The sequence below is a fragment of the Paraphaeosphaeria sporulosa genome (assembly GCF_001642045.1).
Source record: "Paraphaeosphaeria sporulosa strain AP3s5-JAC2a unplaced genomic scaffold CC84scaffold_14, whole genome shotgun sequence".
NCBI classification, from domain to species: Eukaryota; Fungi; Ascomycota; class Dothideomycetes; order Pleosporales; family Didymosphaeriaceae; genus Paraphaeosphaeria; species Paraphaeosphaeria sporulosa.
Window position 1 is genome coordinate 783,980 of NW_017253373.1, and position 15,843 is coordinate 799,822.

General features: G+C 52.6%; 1 protein-coding gene across 1 annotated transcript; it reads left to right on the top strand.

Annotated features, from left to right (window-relative positions):
* Positions 1 to 4,381: 4,381 nt before the first annotated feature.
* On the top strand, positions 4,382 to 6,484 carry CC84DRAFT_1181286 (uncharacterized protein; the record flags this gene model as incomplete). The annotated part of the gene is made up of 4 exons (XM_018180542.1): positions 4,382 to 4,749; positions 5,037 to 5,358; positions 5,560 to 5,769; positions 5,897 to 6,484. The coding sequence occupies 4 exons, from the start codon at positions 4,382 to 4,384 to the stop codon at positions 6,482 to 6,484; spliced, it is 1,488 nt and encodes a 495-aa protein (XP_018030198.1).
* Positions 6,485 to 15,843: the final 9,359 nt, after the last annotated feature.

Here is a 15,843-nt window from a genome sequence, read left to right on the forward strand (position 1 = left end):
TATAAGAGGAGGAAGCTTTTCGCCTACACAAGGAGTTTAAGCCCAGGGCGCTCATTAAGCCCGTGAAGGCGCGGTGGAACTCATAGTTTGCAGCTCGGGAGCGAGCAACGCAGCTCCAAGCTCCCCTCGACGATTATATACACGTCAAGATTAATGAGACACGCGTTGAACAGACCTCCCAGCGTCGCTATCCCCAGAAACCCCGCCTTGAGCCTCGAACCTTTAACCGCGAGGGTGGTCTGTCAGGCAAAGACTCAATGAGTACGTCCATCTCCTCCGCCCGTTTCAAGAGGCGACGAAGCTCCTCGAAGGCCGGGGCAATCACGGCAACCACGGCGCGATCTGGGAGGTGATCATTACCTTTGAATGGCTGCTTGACCGGCTAGAGGAGCAGAAGGATCGCCTTGCTGCTATTGACTATGAGGACCTTGATGCCCCGGAGGATCACCTGGCAAGTAATGTCAATTCTGCCCATACAAAGCTCTCGGAGTACTACGCAAAGCTCGACGACACGCCTATCTTAGTAACGCGGCTACGATCCTCCATCCACATTAAAGCATCATCTCAGCCAGCCACATGCGGAAGGTCCCAGACGATCACAATGAGAGAAGAGATGGCCCTCACTATAAGAAGGATTGGCTCCCGAGGAATCAGAACGCCTTTTAAGCCTTATATCGATCGTACAAGGAGAAGGCCGCTCATGAAGCTGGCAAGGTATCTCCGCCAAGCTCTCGTCCCTCGAAAAGGCAGTGACTCGGTCCACCGTCGTCGCGGTCAACTTATCTTGTGGACACCATGAAAGCTGTAATGAATTATACCGAGGAGACGTTTGAGGATAAACATGAGCTCTGGAAGAGGTAACCCATCCTCGCGGAGATCGATAGTCTTTCGCTTAGCCTGATTAAGTATTGGTTAGCCCATCAGGGGCAATTCCTGGTCCTATCACGACTTGCGCTTGATCTATATATGATCCCGGCGACAGCCGCTGACTGTGAGAACACTTTCAGTGAGCTCGGCGATCTCTTCGGGACAAGAAGGCTCCGTATGAAGCCTGAGCTATTTGCTGCCCTCCAGAGCTTGAAATCCTGGAAGCGAAAAGGTATTGGACGCCCGACGAGTAGGCCTCGGTCTCCCCGGGAGCACACGATCGACGAACTATCAGCAATCCAGCAGCATTTATACCAGTTCGACTGCAGTTAAGTCAGTCAGTCAGTCCAGAGCTCTCCAATATATCAATCCAGTCTGTCCAGTTTCAACCTTCCTTGATTATGTGATTAGTTAGTCTAGTTAGTCCTGGGCTTTAAAATATGCTAGTTAGTTAGTCTGAAGCCCTCCGGACTGACTGACTGTTGACAACTCTGATTCGAATGACCCTTCTCGTTGACGTATTGCACACCTTGTGGTGTTTCCGCTCGGCATATTGCGTCCCAGCGCTGGTGACGTGCCGGGAGTCCTTGGCGTTTGAAGCCAGGGGTCTGGCTCCTTTCTACCGTCGCAGCGAGCTGCCAATTTCCACTGCCTTTTCCTGGCCTTGTTTGCCATGATGCCTGCCTTTCCATCACAGCGGACATCTGAGAGTGGGCCAGCCAATACGAGCGTCCGCCGGAGGCTCCCATCATGGTACGGACCGTCAAAGCACAGGACAGCTATGGTGTATTTGATGTACGAACGACATGTCCTCTGGTACTGTAGTCCAAACTCACTCTTCCCTCTGCAACTTCAGCCGAAGAACCCCTCGAATTGTCACGCTTCGTTCAGGTCACGCCTCCAAGGCTCACTGTATCTTTGACCGAGGGACCATCTCAGACTTGCGTCAGGTCTCCTTCACCTCACGCATACAAAGGAGACCAGCAATACTACACGCTTCTGTCCTCATCCTTCGCCCTGATTTTGTACGCTGTAGACTGGGTACTGACCTCATTATAGATGTGGCTCCTCTTCCTCGTGTCAGATTTGCCTCAGTGCATAGTACCGCCCGGTGTACCTGCATTGTTCCGGCAACCTCTCGCACTATGGAGCTTCACGTCACAAAGCCCTTCAGACCCCCTTGAACCTGGTCGTCATGGGTCGAGATGAAGCTCACCCACCTACGGACGCCTCTCCACCTCTTCTCGCGACTCGGCCGATTGACGGATCCCTTTAAACTGTCCTTCTGCCCGTAAACCAGCTACTTGGCCGTCGAGCGAATCCTCCGTCCTCGCGGGGTCCATATCAGATTGGTCAAGGATCCCAACCTCCTCCGAGACTCCCTATAACCTGTCCTCGTTCTCGCCGTTCGAGCGCTTCAAGCAGCGCAGCGATACGACTTCGACCACGTCGAACACAATCGCAACCACAGATTAGACCTTCGCGCATAGTGCAGCTCAGACCTCAACCACCACGATGCTGTCGTATTGGAAGTAAAGGAGCAAGCTCCAGAACGGGAGATGAGGCGGCCGTCAAGGAAGCCCGCGGCGTGGAGGCAGAACACATGACGGCTCACGAAAACCACGCAAAGCTCAAAGAATCCCACATAGAGGCCAGAAACACCTGCGCAAAGCCGTCACGCAGTGGAGACACTTCGCGGAGCTCCAGGCGAAACACATTACAGAAGAAGCAATCCGGCTGCAAGGTAAACGGAGGCAGCCACTTCGACTGTCCAGACCCATGTCTCATGACACTCAACTTCGTCCTCGTTCTGGCAACGAAAACTTGCTCGGGAGATTGTGGACAGGTTTTCGTCGAGCTAAAATGAGTGCTCGGTCCATGACGTAGACCGTGAGGCGGTGCAGTAGGGCTTTCACGCCTGGTGAGAGGGATTTGGTGGCCAGATCGTATCGTTCACGCGTGCATGGTTTATCGGCAATTATATTGTCAGGGTGGCATTAGTAATTCACGTATTTGCTCTCTCAGATCGTGATGGGCGAGGTACATATGGAGGCGCTGTGGTTGAGTCATCTTGTAGGCAGGATATTATCATTACCAATCATACAAGTTCTGCCTTTAGTTCAACGTCCGTTGGCAACGAACGTGACAACAACATGAGCTCTGCGACATCCGTGATGAGTATTGGCCTTGGCTAGACATGTGGTGTAGCCGATAGCCGGCATACGTTTACGAAATGGCGATTTCGCTCTGCCGCTCTTCCATCGGCAAAAGATTTTGTGACGAAGACTCTAGCAAGAGTAGCAGCAGTAAGTATCTCAGCATTGGCTATGTATTGTGAACTTCCAAGTGAGGACTTGACGATTAAGGAAACACATTCGCATTCAGATGCCAGGATGATGCTAGCTTACCCTGATTGTTTACACAAGAATACGTGTGGGACTCTCGCTTCTGACTATTATGACTCTAGTACCTCGACAAGTCGGCCTTCCTCGTATCACCTTGATACTTACATTGATGACTGGCGCGCTGCTTAGCTCGGGCTGAGAGTAATCCAGGAGAATGGTCACTTACTAAGCTTCAGCCTCAACGTGAAAAAACCTTCTTGATGCACACTCTACGGCCTGGGTGTTTATCTCAAGAGGCTTGGAATACTCGAATGCGACACTTCGTGATGCCGACGACAGTGACGTACCTGGGCTAACAAAGCAATTGAAGTGGGGTTGAAGATGTCATGTCAGCCGTGCATTGTGTTGTGCAGGCAATCGAAGTATGAGTTTGTATTGCAACGGAAGCAGCACGCAGGCGAGCTCGGTTTGGTACAGTGGCTTGCCGTCGTCTAGGTATACTGCCTTGTCGGGTTGCTGGGGGATAAGCACAGCCCAGGAAATCGCGGAACTCGTTCCCGCCCGGACTTGGGCCCATCATGAAGACGTGCTGGACACCCCAGACAGAACCTTCCCACTATCCGAACATGCAACCGCACCCCATCCTGCTACGTGACCAGATCGTTCCTCAGTTAGCCATAGTCACACCTGGATCAGAATCAGGTGGTAATCGGTTTGAGTATATCATGTGGTACAGATAGCTATGGTCAATGGAAGACCACAACCGGATGATGACTAGTTTGAAAATATCGTGGGGTGTAGATTGCAAATAGAGATAGGTCTATATAAAAGATCTATACTTACATGGATCGATATTGTCACAACTCCTTATATGACTTCATACAATTGAGTAGCTGAACTAGTCTCGTTTTGAGCCAAACTCCAGACATCAGAGTATCCAAAAGGACAGCCTTGCGATATGACTAGACGTTGTAGTACCGAATCCTCTAACACCTATCAGTGGCTACCCGGCTCCATAGTATTTATCACAGTCGCTTACATCCATCGCAGACAGCATACTACCTACTCCTACGGCGGGTTATATTCACGGCCACACTCAAAGCAGATCAGCTCTGGCGCTAACAAGCGGTCTGCATGGATCATGCATCGTAGCGCGGGCTTGCCTGCATATGTTGCACGAGCTGGTAGAAGGCCTAGGCGGCATCACTCGGCGTCTAGTCCGACACAAATGTATCCTGGAGCGATTCATCATCCTAGGTCACGAGCCAGTCGCCGTTTCCACAAGTGCAGTACGCGCACTTGGAACGCGAGAAGATATCGTGGTGGATGCCCCGCGCACGGAACGGTTCGACCACGACCATACGCGCGACTCGGTGGCCTTCCGCCTCGCACCGCCCATCAATGTTGCGTCTTCGCCCAAAGTGACGGCGAGTTTGATGTGGACGAATTCACCAAACTCCGCTTGGAAGACACTCCCAGTAGATGACGACGCAAGCCATCATCCGCGATCCAACCAACGTTCTGAAGCATCCTTGAAGTAATCCTTTCCTCATCTACTACTAGATCTCGAGTCACTCTGGCCAAGCTTGGACTGCGAGACAAGCGTGAGACAAGCAATTTCCGCCCGTTGAAAACGGCGGCCCCGAGAGACACTTGCGTACAGGAGACGTGGCACATGGGCCTGATATGCATGCATGAGGTTAGCACGAGAGAGACAAGCTTATAGAGTAATGTAATTTAATACGTCAAACACAAGACACACTTCAACACACGGTGCAGAAAACCTTTGATTTAACATTGTCACAAGCCAACGGTATATCGTAGCACACGCAGGGCATCTCAACAAAACCGCAACGACGATCCAATCATTACTCACGAGACAAACAGAAAACGCCTGGCATATGCCGTACACGGGAACAAGGGCCAACTAGGTCACGATGATCACGCTTGTGCAGAGTCGTCGCGGCATAGGGCAGTTGCAGGCTTAGCAGAGAGTTCGTTCTTCTTGGGCGGGGTGGTCTTGTCAGTCGGGTTGCTGGGGATGGCATTGGTCGTCGTCATCTCTCCCAGCACTTTGCGCGACTTCGAGGCGGGCGGGATGAGCGTTGCCTTGGCGGTGGAGTCGCTCTCTGGCTTGCATACGATAGTATGGAAATCTTCAACAGGCTTGGATGCGATGGCGGCGGTAACATCAGGCTCGGTGGAAATGGCGGATGGCTAATTCTTCGTAGGCCATTCCGAGACTGACTCAGGGCTCAATTTCATAGACGGGCTGGAGAATACACTCATAATCATCGTCAATGAAGTGCTTCCTGTCAGCAGAGCACATGTATGACATGACGTTTAGCCAGTTATCGCGCACGCTAGTTCTGTTGCTTCCTTGGTCACAAAAGTGACCAGAAATGTCCCGGGGGCTTGGGTCGAGGCGCTTGACGATGTTGACAGTGTGTGCGGTCGTGGCTGCGGTCGGGGCTGCGGTCGGCTCAACAACAGAGGCTTGATCGACCCGGATGCGACTCTCAGTGACGCAGACAATTTGAGCCTGCGTGAATTAGCCGTAAGACACAGAGAAGGACGAAGCTAACCTATGACGGGGTCTGCGGGCCATTAATACATCAGCTGACGATGGCGCAAGACCAGGACGCAGAAGAGCTCAGCTCGATCAGTGGCTGTTGCACCGCTAGCGGTTGGTCGTCTTCAGATTGCGGACGGATGGGCACAATGCAGGTAAACATATCACGGCAAGTCTCCTCGCCGGCGCACTCTCCCATGAGGAGGGGAAACGGGCAGCGCCAGATGTGACTCGCGGGCGACTGGTCCCAGAGTGTATCGTAGAGGCCGGAATGCCACCGATCCTCCCGACATGGCCCTGGGAACATAACCACAGGCAATATTTTGTCATTCGGGAGTGTGTACGACGAGTTCCAGGCACGTCGGTCTACCATCTGGCTGGCGGTGACCGAGGCGGAACCGCCGATGCTTTGCGCCCAGGCGTCGGAATAACGGCCCTCTTTGAAAGCCGGTGGAGGCAACAAAAAACGCCATTTCGGGGCGATGTTGGCAGTCCTGCTGCTACCGTTCGGGAAGTGGGTTGTTGCGTAGGTCGTCGGCGACGGCGATGCGGTGTTCGGCTCAGAGTGCGGCGGTGGGTGGGCCTGTGGACGCCCAGAGAGCCTGTATCGCGACCGTATTGGGTCCAGCGGTCTGTGCAGGGACGGTGCGACCGTGTTCGAGCTGCGACACGGCGGGGTCGGCGGTGGTGGACAAGTTGATGCCGCTGTCGTGTGGCTTGTCTTGGGACCGTGTATGAACTACCGAGGAGAAAGCTGGACAAAATAGAAAGTCCAAGGAGCAGGAGCTCCGCATGGATCTGAGATCGCATGGAACTGAGATCACGTGGAACAGAGGTCGCATGGAACCGAGGTCGAATGGCGTTGCTTGGGAGACCCACGCTGACAAAAAGGATGCACCTGTACGAGCCACTGGCTAACCTGAATCCGGATCGCAAGTGGTCGACCTCAACCATGTCTCGCGCAGATGAACGCTGTTTACAAATCGCCAACCAGTATCGGCCGCACTTCTCGGCTCCTTGTGTCCTAGGCGACGTCAAGCAGAACCACATTGACATCGGCAGACGGTCGGTCGCGGTGGGCGCCAAGCTTTGCGACCGCCAAGGCGTAGTGAGGGAGGTCGAACAGCATGATCGTCGCCGCTCGATTGAGTACTCGAAACGTTCCTTCGGCACTCGGGATCTACTGTGGACTACATGTCGAGTGTTTCGCCGGGATGGAGGCGCTACACGCGAGCAAGAGTTGCTCGTGGCCCCGCGGCCGCAACGAGTCGAATAGCGCAGTCGAGGTGCCCCGTTGCCCGTCCGTCTTCAGGCTTCTCCCAGTCATCGCACGCCGCTCAGATTCGGCCCCAGCAGGCTTAAACAATTTTCTTGAATGAGCACAGGTCCTAGTCTTTCGACGCACGCACCTCGCCAAAACCTGCGCCTCGACGTGAAGAGCCCCGACGTACGGGCCTTTCGATCGCCATCCATAGCACGAGATCAACCTGTCCTCCCCGGACTGGCCGTATCCCACGAAGCAGCGAAGCCCTCCCCGATGCTATTCGTTTCGCCTTGGATAAGGACGACGTCGAGGCCACTGAAATACTGTACAAGCGCCGTGAGGGGGGGAGATGGCGCAGTTGAAACACAAATCGCTCAAGAGGAGCTCTGCCAACTCGTCGCCGTGGAGTCGGAATATCCAGAGAATCAGGACGCCCCTGGTGTCCAGCATCGTGCAGGAAAGTATGGCCGTTTCACAGTGTCGTTCAATTGCACCTCGATCTGTGGTCAATGCTAATCCATTCCTTGAATAACGCGTTTTGCACATTTTCGCATCTGTAACCGCCATGCATCCAATTACCCTCCCATGCATTGAACAGACGTCTTCGCGCATCTCGTGGGACTGCAATCCTTTCGTGCTTGATACCAATTTTCTAATACGATTCCATTGAGCCAGTTCCTCCCTCATCTTCTCGCCTTCGTGCACTCGTCCACGCTTCCTTCTTTGCAACTCTCCACGTTACCGCTCTCTCTCATCCCATAGCCTCTCATAAGCATCTCTACAGAGTATCGTTTAGGTCAATCTATTGCGGAATTCGAAAGGTACCTGCCGCATCGCGCGCACCCACTCCATTAACGCAGCCTCGACGAATGCTCTTGTAGTTCAGGAAGACCATGCTGAGCGCAGACCCGGTTATAGAACCAGTGCCATCGCATGAGAACTTTGTGTGCGCCGCCAGGCACCGACACCTCAACTACTTTTTCGTTGTCGAACCATGTGATCAAGCACCGGCTGCCTGCACGCACGTGTAAAAGCTTGGAAGACCGTTAGCGCTGTCGCTCTACATGTACCAAGCTTATGGAATCATTTACAGTACTTTTTCCATTAATCAGTCAAAGCTGACAGATGCGCTTTTGCATCCGCGAGCTTCGCCCGACATGCCGTGATGAAGTTTATGAAGACGGGCGCATATACACAGGAAAGGAGCAAACAAGGACGTGTCCTTTGGCTCCAGCTTGTGGTGTTGTGTAAGATGAGCATGAGTCGCTGCATGGAACGTCTACGACGCCAAGGTGCAAGTCGTTGGAGGCGTAGAGGCAGGTATACCACTTTCGATTAACCGTAGAGACCGTCGCTCTCATGTGAATCGTATAGCTGGGGGGAAGAAGTGGCGAGTAGCCTAATCTCCACCACGGTTCTCAGTTCAGGCTATCGCCTTCCAGTAGCCTATTGACATGATCTCTAGCTTGTAGGCCTCGGGGGAATACTGATTTCGTACGTTGTCTAGGTCCCAATACACAGCTTGTACCGGGCGCTCGTCTGCCACATGCCCTATTCTTTAGCATCTCTGCATGCCAAGTGCGGCTCTTCCCCATAGCTACATGCTATGAAGACATAGGGAGAAAATCTGGGCACCATTGAGGCTCCCAAAGCCACTCGAACATCCGCCGTTCCTGATCGCGACACATATCGAAGGCTGGCCTTGCTTCATCAGTGTTGGAGGAGCTGCTCCGTCTCCGTGGCCATGTGAGTGGTACGAATGGAAGTCTGCGACCAGTCATCCGAGGATGTTCCCGGTGAGTGTGAAGTCTTTGTGCAGGTATCGACATCGCTCCAACAACACAAGCAAGCAGGTCCGCTTCGAGCGCTATCAGTGAGCACCGACGTGCGCAATGGCAACAAGACCTTCGGTGGGCTGAGATGCCCTGTATACGCGCTCCGAACGTCAATCTTGTAATGTGGAAATGCCATTCGAAATTGGCGCATCGAGCATTGTGAGATGCCCTCATCTAGTAGGCCGGGACATCTTGAACACACATCGCGTGGCAGCTTTGGATTCTCAACTCAAAGAAGTTTCCAAAAACGTTGAAGAGATGCTGGTAGAGGACGTGGAACTACGCACTGTCCATTCTTGATGGTTTCATGGGAACTTCACACTGCGCTTAGCACCGTGACCCATAGTCCGCATTCTGGAAGCGGAAACACGCGGCGAATGAGTGATGGATTTCTCTGCCACGCATCTGCCGCGAAATGACATTATGGAGAGGTATACACATGAGGCCAACAAGAGGGCTACGCCCAGCGTTGTGAATGACGTAGAGATCTATCTCCGTGCAAAACGACATGTAAGGTTTTCATTTTGCATATCTCATCGACCTGTCTTGAGCTGCTGTCCGCGCGTGCGCTAGGCTCTGTCCATCCAGCGCATCCACGTCTGTCGCTGCGCCCGTTTGCGCGTGCAAGTTGTGGCCACCTTACTCCTCCATCCACTCCGCTCCCGTAGGGACCCACCTCAAGTGCTGTCCCGTCGGATGATCAGTATTACAATCGTCCTCCATTGCGTTCCGTGGAGGGACTCCTGGACAATGCGGTGAGTCCTGGAGTTGGTATGCAAGTCGATCCGGGCCGAACTTACGGAGCAGAGGGATTCTTAAGCTGTTCGAAGTTGGATAGCTGGCGCTGCAGAAGCTCAAGCTTGGTGAGTAGTGTGTGTATGTTGAGCTGGTGTGCGGTGGCGTGAAGAGCCCCTATGTGCCGTCAGCTGTCGCGTTGAGAACCGAAGGCGGTTGCAAAAGTACCTGAATTTGGAGTGTTTGGAGGGACAAGACGGGCTACCGGAACCGCGGCTTGGCCGACATTGTGTTGCGCGCGTGCTGAGCGACTCATGCCTGATTTATCGCCTGTAGATGCCGACTTCTTGCGATGGTGGATGAAGCTTTGGGCAGAAAAAGCTTTCGCGAAAGCGTTGGTTTGAAGAGTAGCACTGCACAGGATTATGGTGTTGAGGTATACAGGTTGTGCGGAAGTAGATATTGTGAATAATCTTGTCTAGGTGAAGGTGAGAATGAGACCAACATGCGAAGAGCCTCACACCGAAGCCTCTTCACTAACCTACAGTGATATCATGACCAGCTGGTTGTATGCGAGCTATAGCTTTGTTAATCGAAGCATGGTAATATTATAGAAATTGACGCTTGCATCCATACGCTACTTGCACCCTGCCCAACTAGTACAGAAATGGGACACGCTCCGCTGAGATCATCGCAGTGTTTCAAGGGGTTTCCACTTACCTGAACCAGGTTGGGACCTTGCGGGTGTTCAGTGATTCGAGCGTGAGGGACGGCGGTACCAAAGGGGATGGTGTGAATATCCTATCCTTTATAGTGATATGATACAACAAATATCAAGAGAAGACTAATAGTTCATGTAAAGACAAGTAGCTTCAATTTAGATATAAAAGTGAGCTTTCGAAGTTGATGTTAAATCCAGAAGGGTGTTACAAGGGGTCTCCACGTACCTAGCCGTAGGTTCGGACCTTGCGGATATTCAGTGATTCGAGCGTGAGGGATGGCGATTTCAAAAGAGGTTGTGTGAATATCCTATACCGTACGTTAGTACGATACAAAAAATATCAAGAGAAGACTAGTGATTCATATAGAAAGACGAGTAGCTTCAATTTAGATATGAAAGTAAGCTTTCGATGTTGACTACGAAGAATAGGAAATGTCCAAAGAGTGGCCTACACTATATACCATTCATCCCATTCTTCGATCTCCCAGAATTCCGAGGGTTCCCTGGGATCCTGCCCGCTTGGCGGGATACCTTCGTTGTCTCCCGCCAAGTCCACGGTCTCCCGGGATCCTCCAGTCTTGGCGGGATCCTGATCACGTGATTGCTGACATAATTCCGGTAGGCGTCTAGCGCATTGGGATGCGTCAGCCTCTAACCCCGGGGGTCTTGCTGTCCCGCCACACGTCTTTGTTTTCCTGCCGTCATTCTGTGTGAACCTTCATACTCGTGTTTAACCTGTTTATCAATCAATCGTTTGAATTACACTCAGGGCATATTGTTGACTCGTTACAATTCGCAAGATAGTACCGTATCAACAAGACCCCTTCCCTTCCCTCAATTATCTTGCCCGAGAACCAACCTTAACCCCTTAGGACTAGCTAACCTTTGTTACAATCATCCTCGCGTTCCTATATACGACCTGTGAGCGGTAGTCAACTCTCGGCCATGTCAGTGGTAGTTGGCTACCGCTCGTCAGCTATCGGTCACGTGGATGGTAGTCAACTGTCGCTCGTTAACTATCGGTCACGTGACTTACACGCTTGGCCCTGTTGGCGCCTGGCGGCACAGTTGTCGCAGTGGCCCTTGTTTCGGCTTCCATTAATCGGAGGCATCAGTATAATACAGAATGAGGTTCCGACTTCGTTCTGGGTCTGGATCCTAACAGTTAACCACAAAGAATAGGAAATGTTTAAGGAATGTCCTCAACTATATACTAGACATCATATCCTTCGTTCTCCCAAGCTAACTCCGTTATCCCGGGATAACTATCCCTTAGCGGGAGAGTCCTCTGTTCTCCCCTCAGGACTTAATTCTCCGGGGAGAGGTTCTCTTGGCGAAAGGATAAGCACGTGACACTAGTCCTTAGTAATCCCGACAGATTAACGTTAAGCTGTTCCTTTGTGACTTACCATCAGCTTCATCTCTGGTCGCGTCATTTCCTGTCAAATCCCTGCTTGTGTTTTTTGTGATTGCAACACGCAGATGCCATGGTTTTCGCTCCTCGCTTTCCATCTGCATGATAAATGGGACCGCAACGAAGACCGAGCACCAAGCTCTACGAGCTCTTACTCAAGGAAAATGAAGAGGTGCCCAATTCCTGATAACGTACACGTCCAGGGACCGAAGCTCCAGGGAACAGCAGCACCGATAACAAGCTAAACGCACCTGCTATGGAAAAAGGCTCCACCATCATCGAAGCACATTATACCACCAACACCTCGGAATGACGCCGCTCCAGCGTCAATCCCCAGAGTACCCGGCCGGCGCCGGCAGCGGGAGTAAGGTAGCACGCATGTGCTTTCCCCGGTCGGCGATGCGTACATTAGAGTCCGAGTCGAGCGGGTAGCGGTAGCCCCTGGGCGGCGGTAACGTCCTGCAATATCTCCCTCCTAATGCTAACTCCTCAACGCACACATTCGCAACAACGACCTACACTCGAGACGATGGACACTTCACCACCCAAGAATCCGCCGGCCTTTGTATAAACGTGGACGAAATCCGATGCTGCTCTCCTCAATCCGCAATTGCTGCCCATTCAGAGTATACCGTGAGTCATCGCCCTCTCCGGCAACGCCGTCAACCTCCAGGCCTAGGCGCCCCTCGTCAACCTTTTCTCCCAACACATGCTCCGGCGCCTTCTCATCCTCGACAATAACGACCTCGGCCTCCGCCCCTCGATTGGACAAGTGGTTTGCAGCAACAGCGATGGCTTCAGTCATTTCCCGCGTTTCACCGTAATACCGCTGCATACGCGGCCTCCAACCAGAACGGTAGATTCGGAAGCAGTAACACTAGCAGTTTTGGTAGAAGCGCCGACCAGTCGAAGGCTAACGCGCAGGACGTCAAGGTCGATCCGTAGTAAGGGCTCACTTTTCCGCTGTGCGCAATCGTCTGATGTGCTTGCGCTAGATTTCCTTATTTTTCCTGTTCCTGGCTGTCTGAGCTGATCGTTGCGATTTCAGGCTTGCGGAAGTGTTCCATGGGTGGACTCAACCGGACTGGGTTTCCCAGCGAGAGATGATATCATACTACACGGAAATTCGTGCGCAACCCTACATCCCGCGTTTCTGACCACATACAGCTTGTCGCATACAAGCAATACCGCATGAAACAATTAGGCTACTATTCCAACAAGGAAAGCTGTACACTACCCGCCCGCGGTTCGGTCTACGACGCTCAGCCCTACTAAGCAAGACTATACACCGATCTATTTGGCACGGCTACTCAATCTCGTCTTCAAGGACGACATGGCCTCCATCCGCGGTACCGGGCAGGATTTCAAATACCAGCTTCCCGTACGAAGCGTATATAAAGAACGTAAAGAGGACTTTCTTGCTCTTAACAAAGAAGAATCAGGTAGTGGCGGAGTAGACGCGCTTGGATGCGACAAGGACAAAACAACCTTCTTGCTCGACATAAGCGTGTCTTTCGCACTGACGTGATCGAGTGGCTGTTAATATCTGGCATACTGAGACGCATGAAGAAACCTTCAAGAACCCCAATCAGCTTGGTTCGTTTTACTCTGATTACCACGAGTAGCGCCACATCAAACCGGACGGTTACGTCGCGAGTCTCAACCTGGAAAGAGATTATTGGACATTCTGCGTGTAGGACTCGCTTGCTGTCGCACTTAAAGGCTGTAGGGAAGCCTGAGGGTGGTGGGACTCCAACCGAGGGCCCGGGTTCCAGTTTCCGGGCAACCGTCGCGCACATCCGATACGAATTGGAGAGGTGACCCTGGAGACACTATAGGAGCAAGGGCAGCCTATAGAAAATTCGGCATCCTTGTTCTTCGGTAAAACGCGCGCTTACAACACACCAAGACTAGGGTGGGGCGGGCGGGTGACGTTCAGTGCTGGCGCAGTGGATGGAAATTGTCACTTTACGCGGTTGTCTACCCGGTCATAGAGTCTGTAGTTGAGAATTAGGCTTGGAAGAAAGGAAATTAAACAGAAATGGAAAGGCATCAAGTGCCACGGTATCAAGGAGGAGTGGCTGCTTACTAAAGGGCTGCTATTTGTTGTAGGAAGTGGTGCCGATTGCTGAAGTTCATACGGGTGAGGATGGTGCTTGGCTGGCAGGTCCTGCTATGATCCTGGCACGAGTGAGTGTAGCTCTAGACCCCTTCTCTGGTATACGGGGCTCTTTTCATTATGTAACGTCACGCAGTGATTGATTTAGGACTAGCCAGAGCGGGGTTGGACCAGGCACGTCCAAAAAGCTTTTCAAATGGTTCCGCCAAGGTAGACTCGACGCGAGATACAAGAGCGGTTCGGTGCGGGAAGAGGCGGCCTCACTAAAATCACGGCTATGTCGTAGAGCAGGTGAAGTTGTGGTAGAAACATGATTTGTCCACGCCTTAACCGTACTACTGCCGAATAGGAATATTGTCGCGAAAGATCCCTATGTGCCGATAGGCATACTCCGTGGCTGATGCCTCTTCTACCACTGGGCTGGGACGATTTACCCTCTTGTTGATAGCCACGTGCTTCTTGCTATCCAACCCGAGTTTGTCCCAGAAGTTCAAGTGTGTAGTGCTCCTATGGAGTCGCGCTGAATATGTGAAACTGGAGGCAGCTGAGGGAGGGTTGTAGATTGCGGAGAAGAAAAGGCCAGTAGGTGAAGAGTGAGGCTAGGTAGCCGAGAGCTGGCTGAAAAAAAAAAAAAAAAAAAAAAAGCCGCCTCGTTGTACTGATGCTTGAAAAGAGCTGAGCAGTGGTCGAAGATCTCGATCAGCGAACTCGAGGGGATTGGCCCAGACCTCCCCTCGGAGACGTCCTCTCTGTCTCATGCTATCGCCTGCGAGGACGCGTCAAGACACCCAAAGTCACCTGCAGGAGACGGAGATTATCCTTTACAGAATTGATAAATCGTGACTGCGCCCTGGGAGGGGCAGGCGTAGGGGGCAGACGCTTTATCGACGTCATAAGCGCTATGCTCACTGTGCTAGGAGACGGGTGCGTGCGATCGCCGAGCGGGGTGAGCGCGAGTGTCCGGCGATGGGACTGGCGCTGGTGGCGATTATGGTGCTAGGATAGGAGCGCAAATTCATTGTGGGACGATGGGAGGGTGAACGTTGCCAGATATTTGGCTTGGATGTAGTGGAGTTGGTACTCGTGGTGGTGGTGTCGCCTGCGGCCTTCGCACGAGAGCACGTCACGACCATCTTGTTTGCCCTAAAACCAGGAGCAACCTACAACTCGAGTCGTATTTCGGGCTCCTCCACAAAGGCTGCGTTGATGATAGCTTAGATGAAGTTCCAAGATGGCACGATGCATGCCATAGCTGAAGATGCCTCTCAGAAAGATCGAATGACTTGTGGGAGGTGAGGCTGTTGTCGGTAGGATGGTGGCGGTCAGCGAGGCTAGGGGAGGTTTCGGGTTTTTACAGCAAGGTGCTAGCATTTAGTGAGGATGATGGACTTGTGGGAAGGGGGGCGTGCCAGCCAGGGTAGGCAGGTTCATTTGCGATAGCGAAGGCCAAGGCTCTGCTCGGAGCTCACTGGGTGCAGCAAGTGTATAGTTAGGGTTGGGATGGTTAATGCAGTAGGGGTCCTTTCTTCCTACCCTCTCGCGTGGGGCTCGTCGACGGAGAGTTCGACGTACTTCTTGTGGCGGTCGGTCACATGGGGCGTTGTCGAGGTCATCGATGTACTTGACGTCGCTTTCTTTGGTAAGGAGAGGAGCACTCACTGCTCTTCCGGGGATCTGGTAGTGATGTCGTTCAGATATACGCCGAGCGAATTGGTGTTTTCATTCACTCTAACCTACTTCTGGCCCCTACACATGTACACAGCACGATGCACTTTAAAAGAGGCTTGATGCCGTAAAACGGCACGCATCCTTTGAAGAATGCTTTCGGGAGAGGCTGGGTGCAAGAAAGTAGACGTACGGTCAGTGTTGGGATGATGAGTAGAGTGGAGAGCGTGGCGGGCGCGGGTGTGCGCTGGTCTGCGGCCAGGGGCGCGCGGAAATTTGGTGCATCATGGGCGGCCCTTTCGTCTG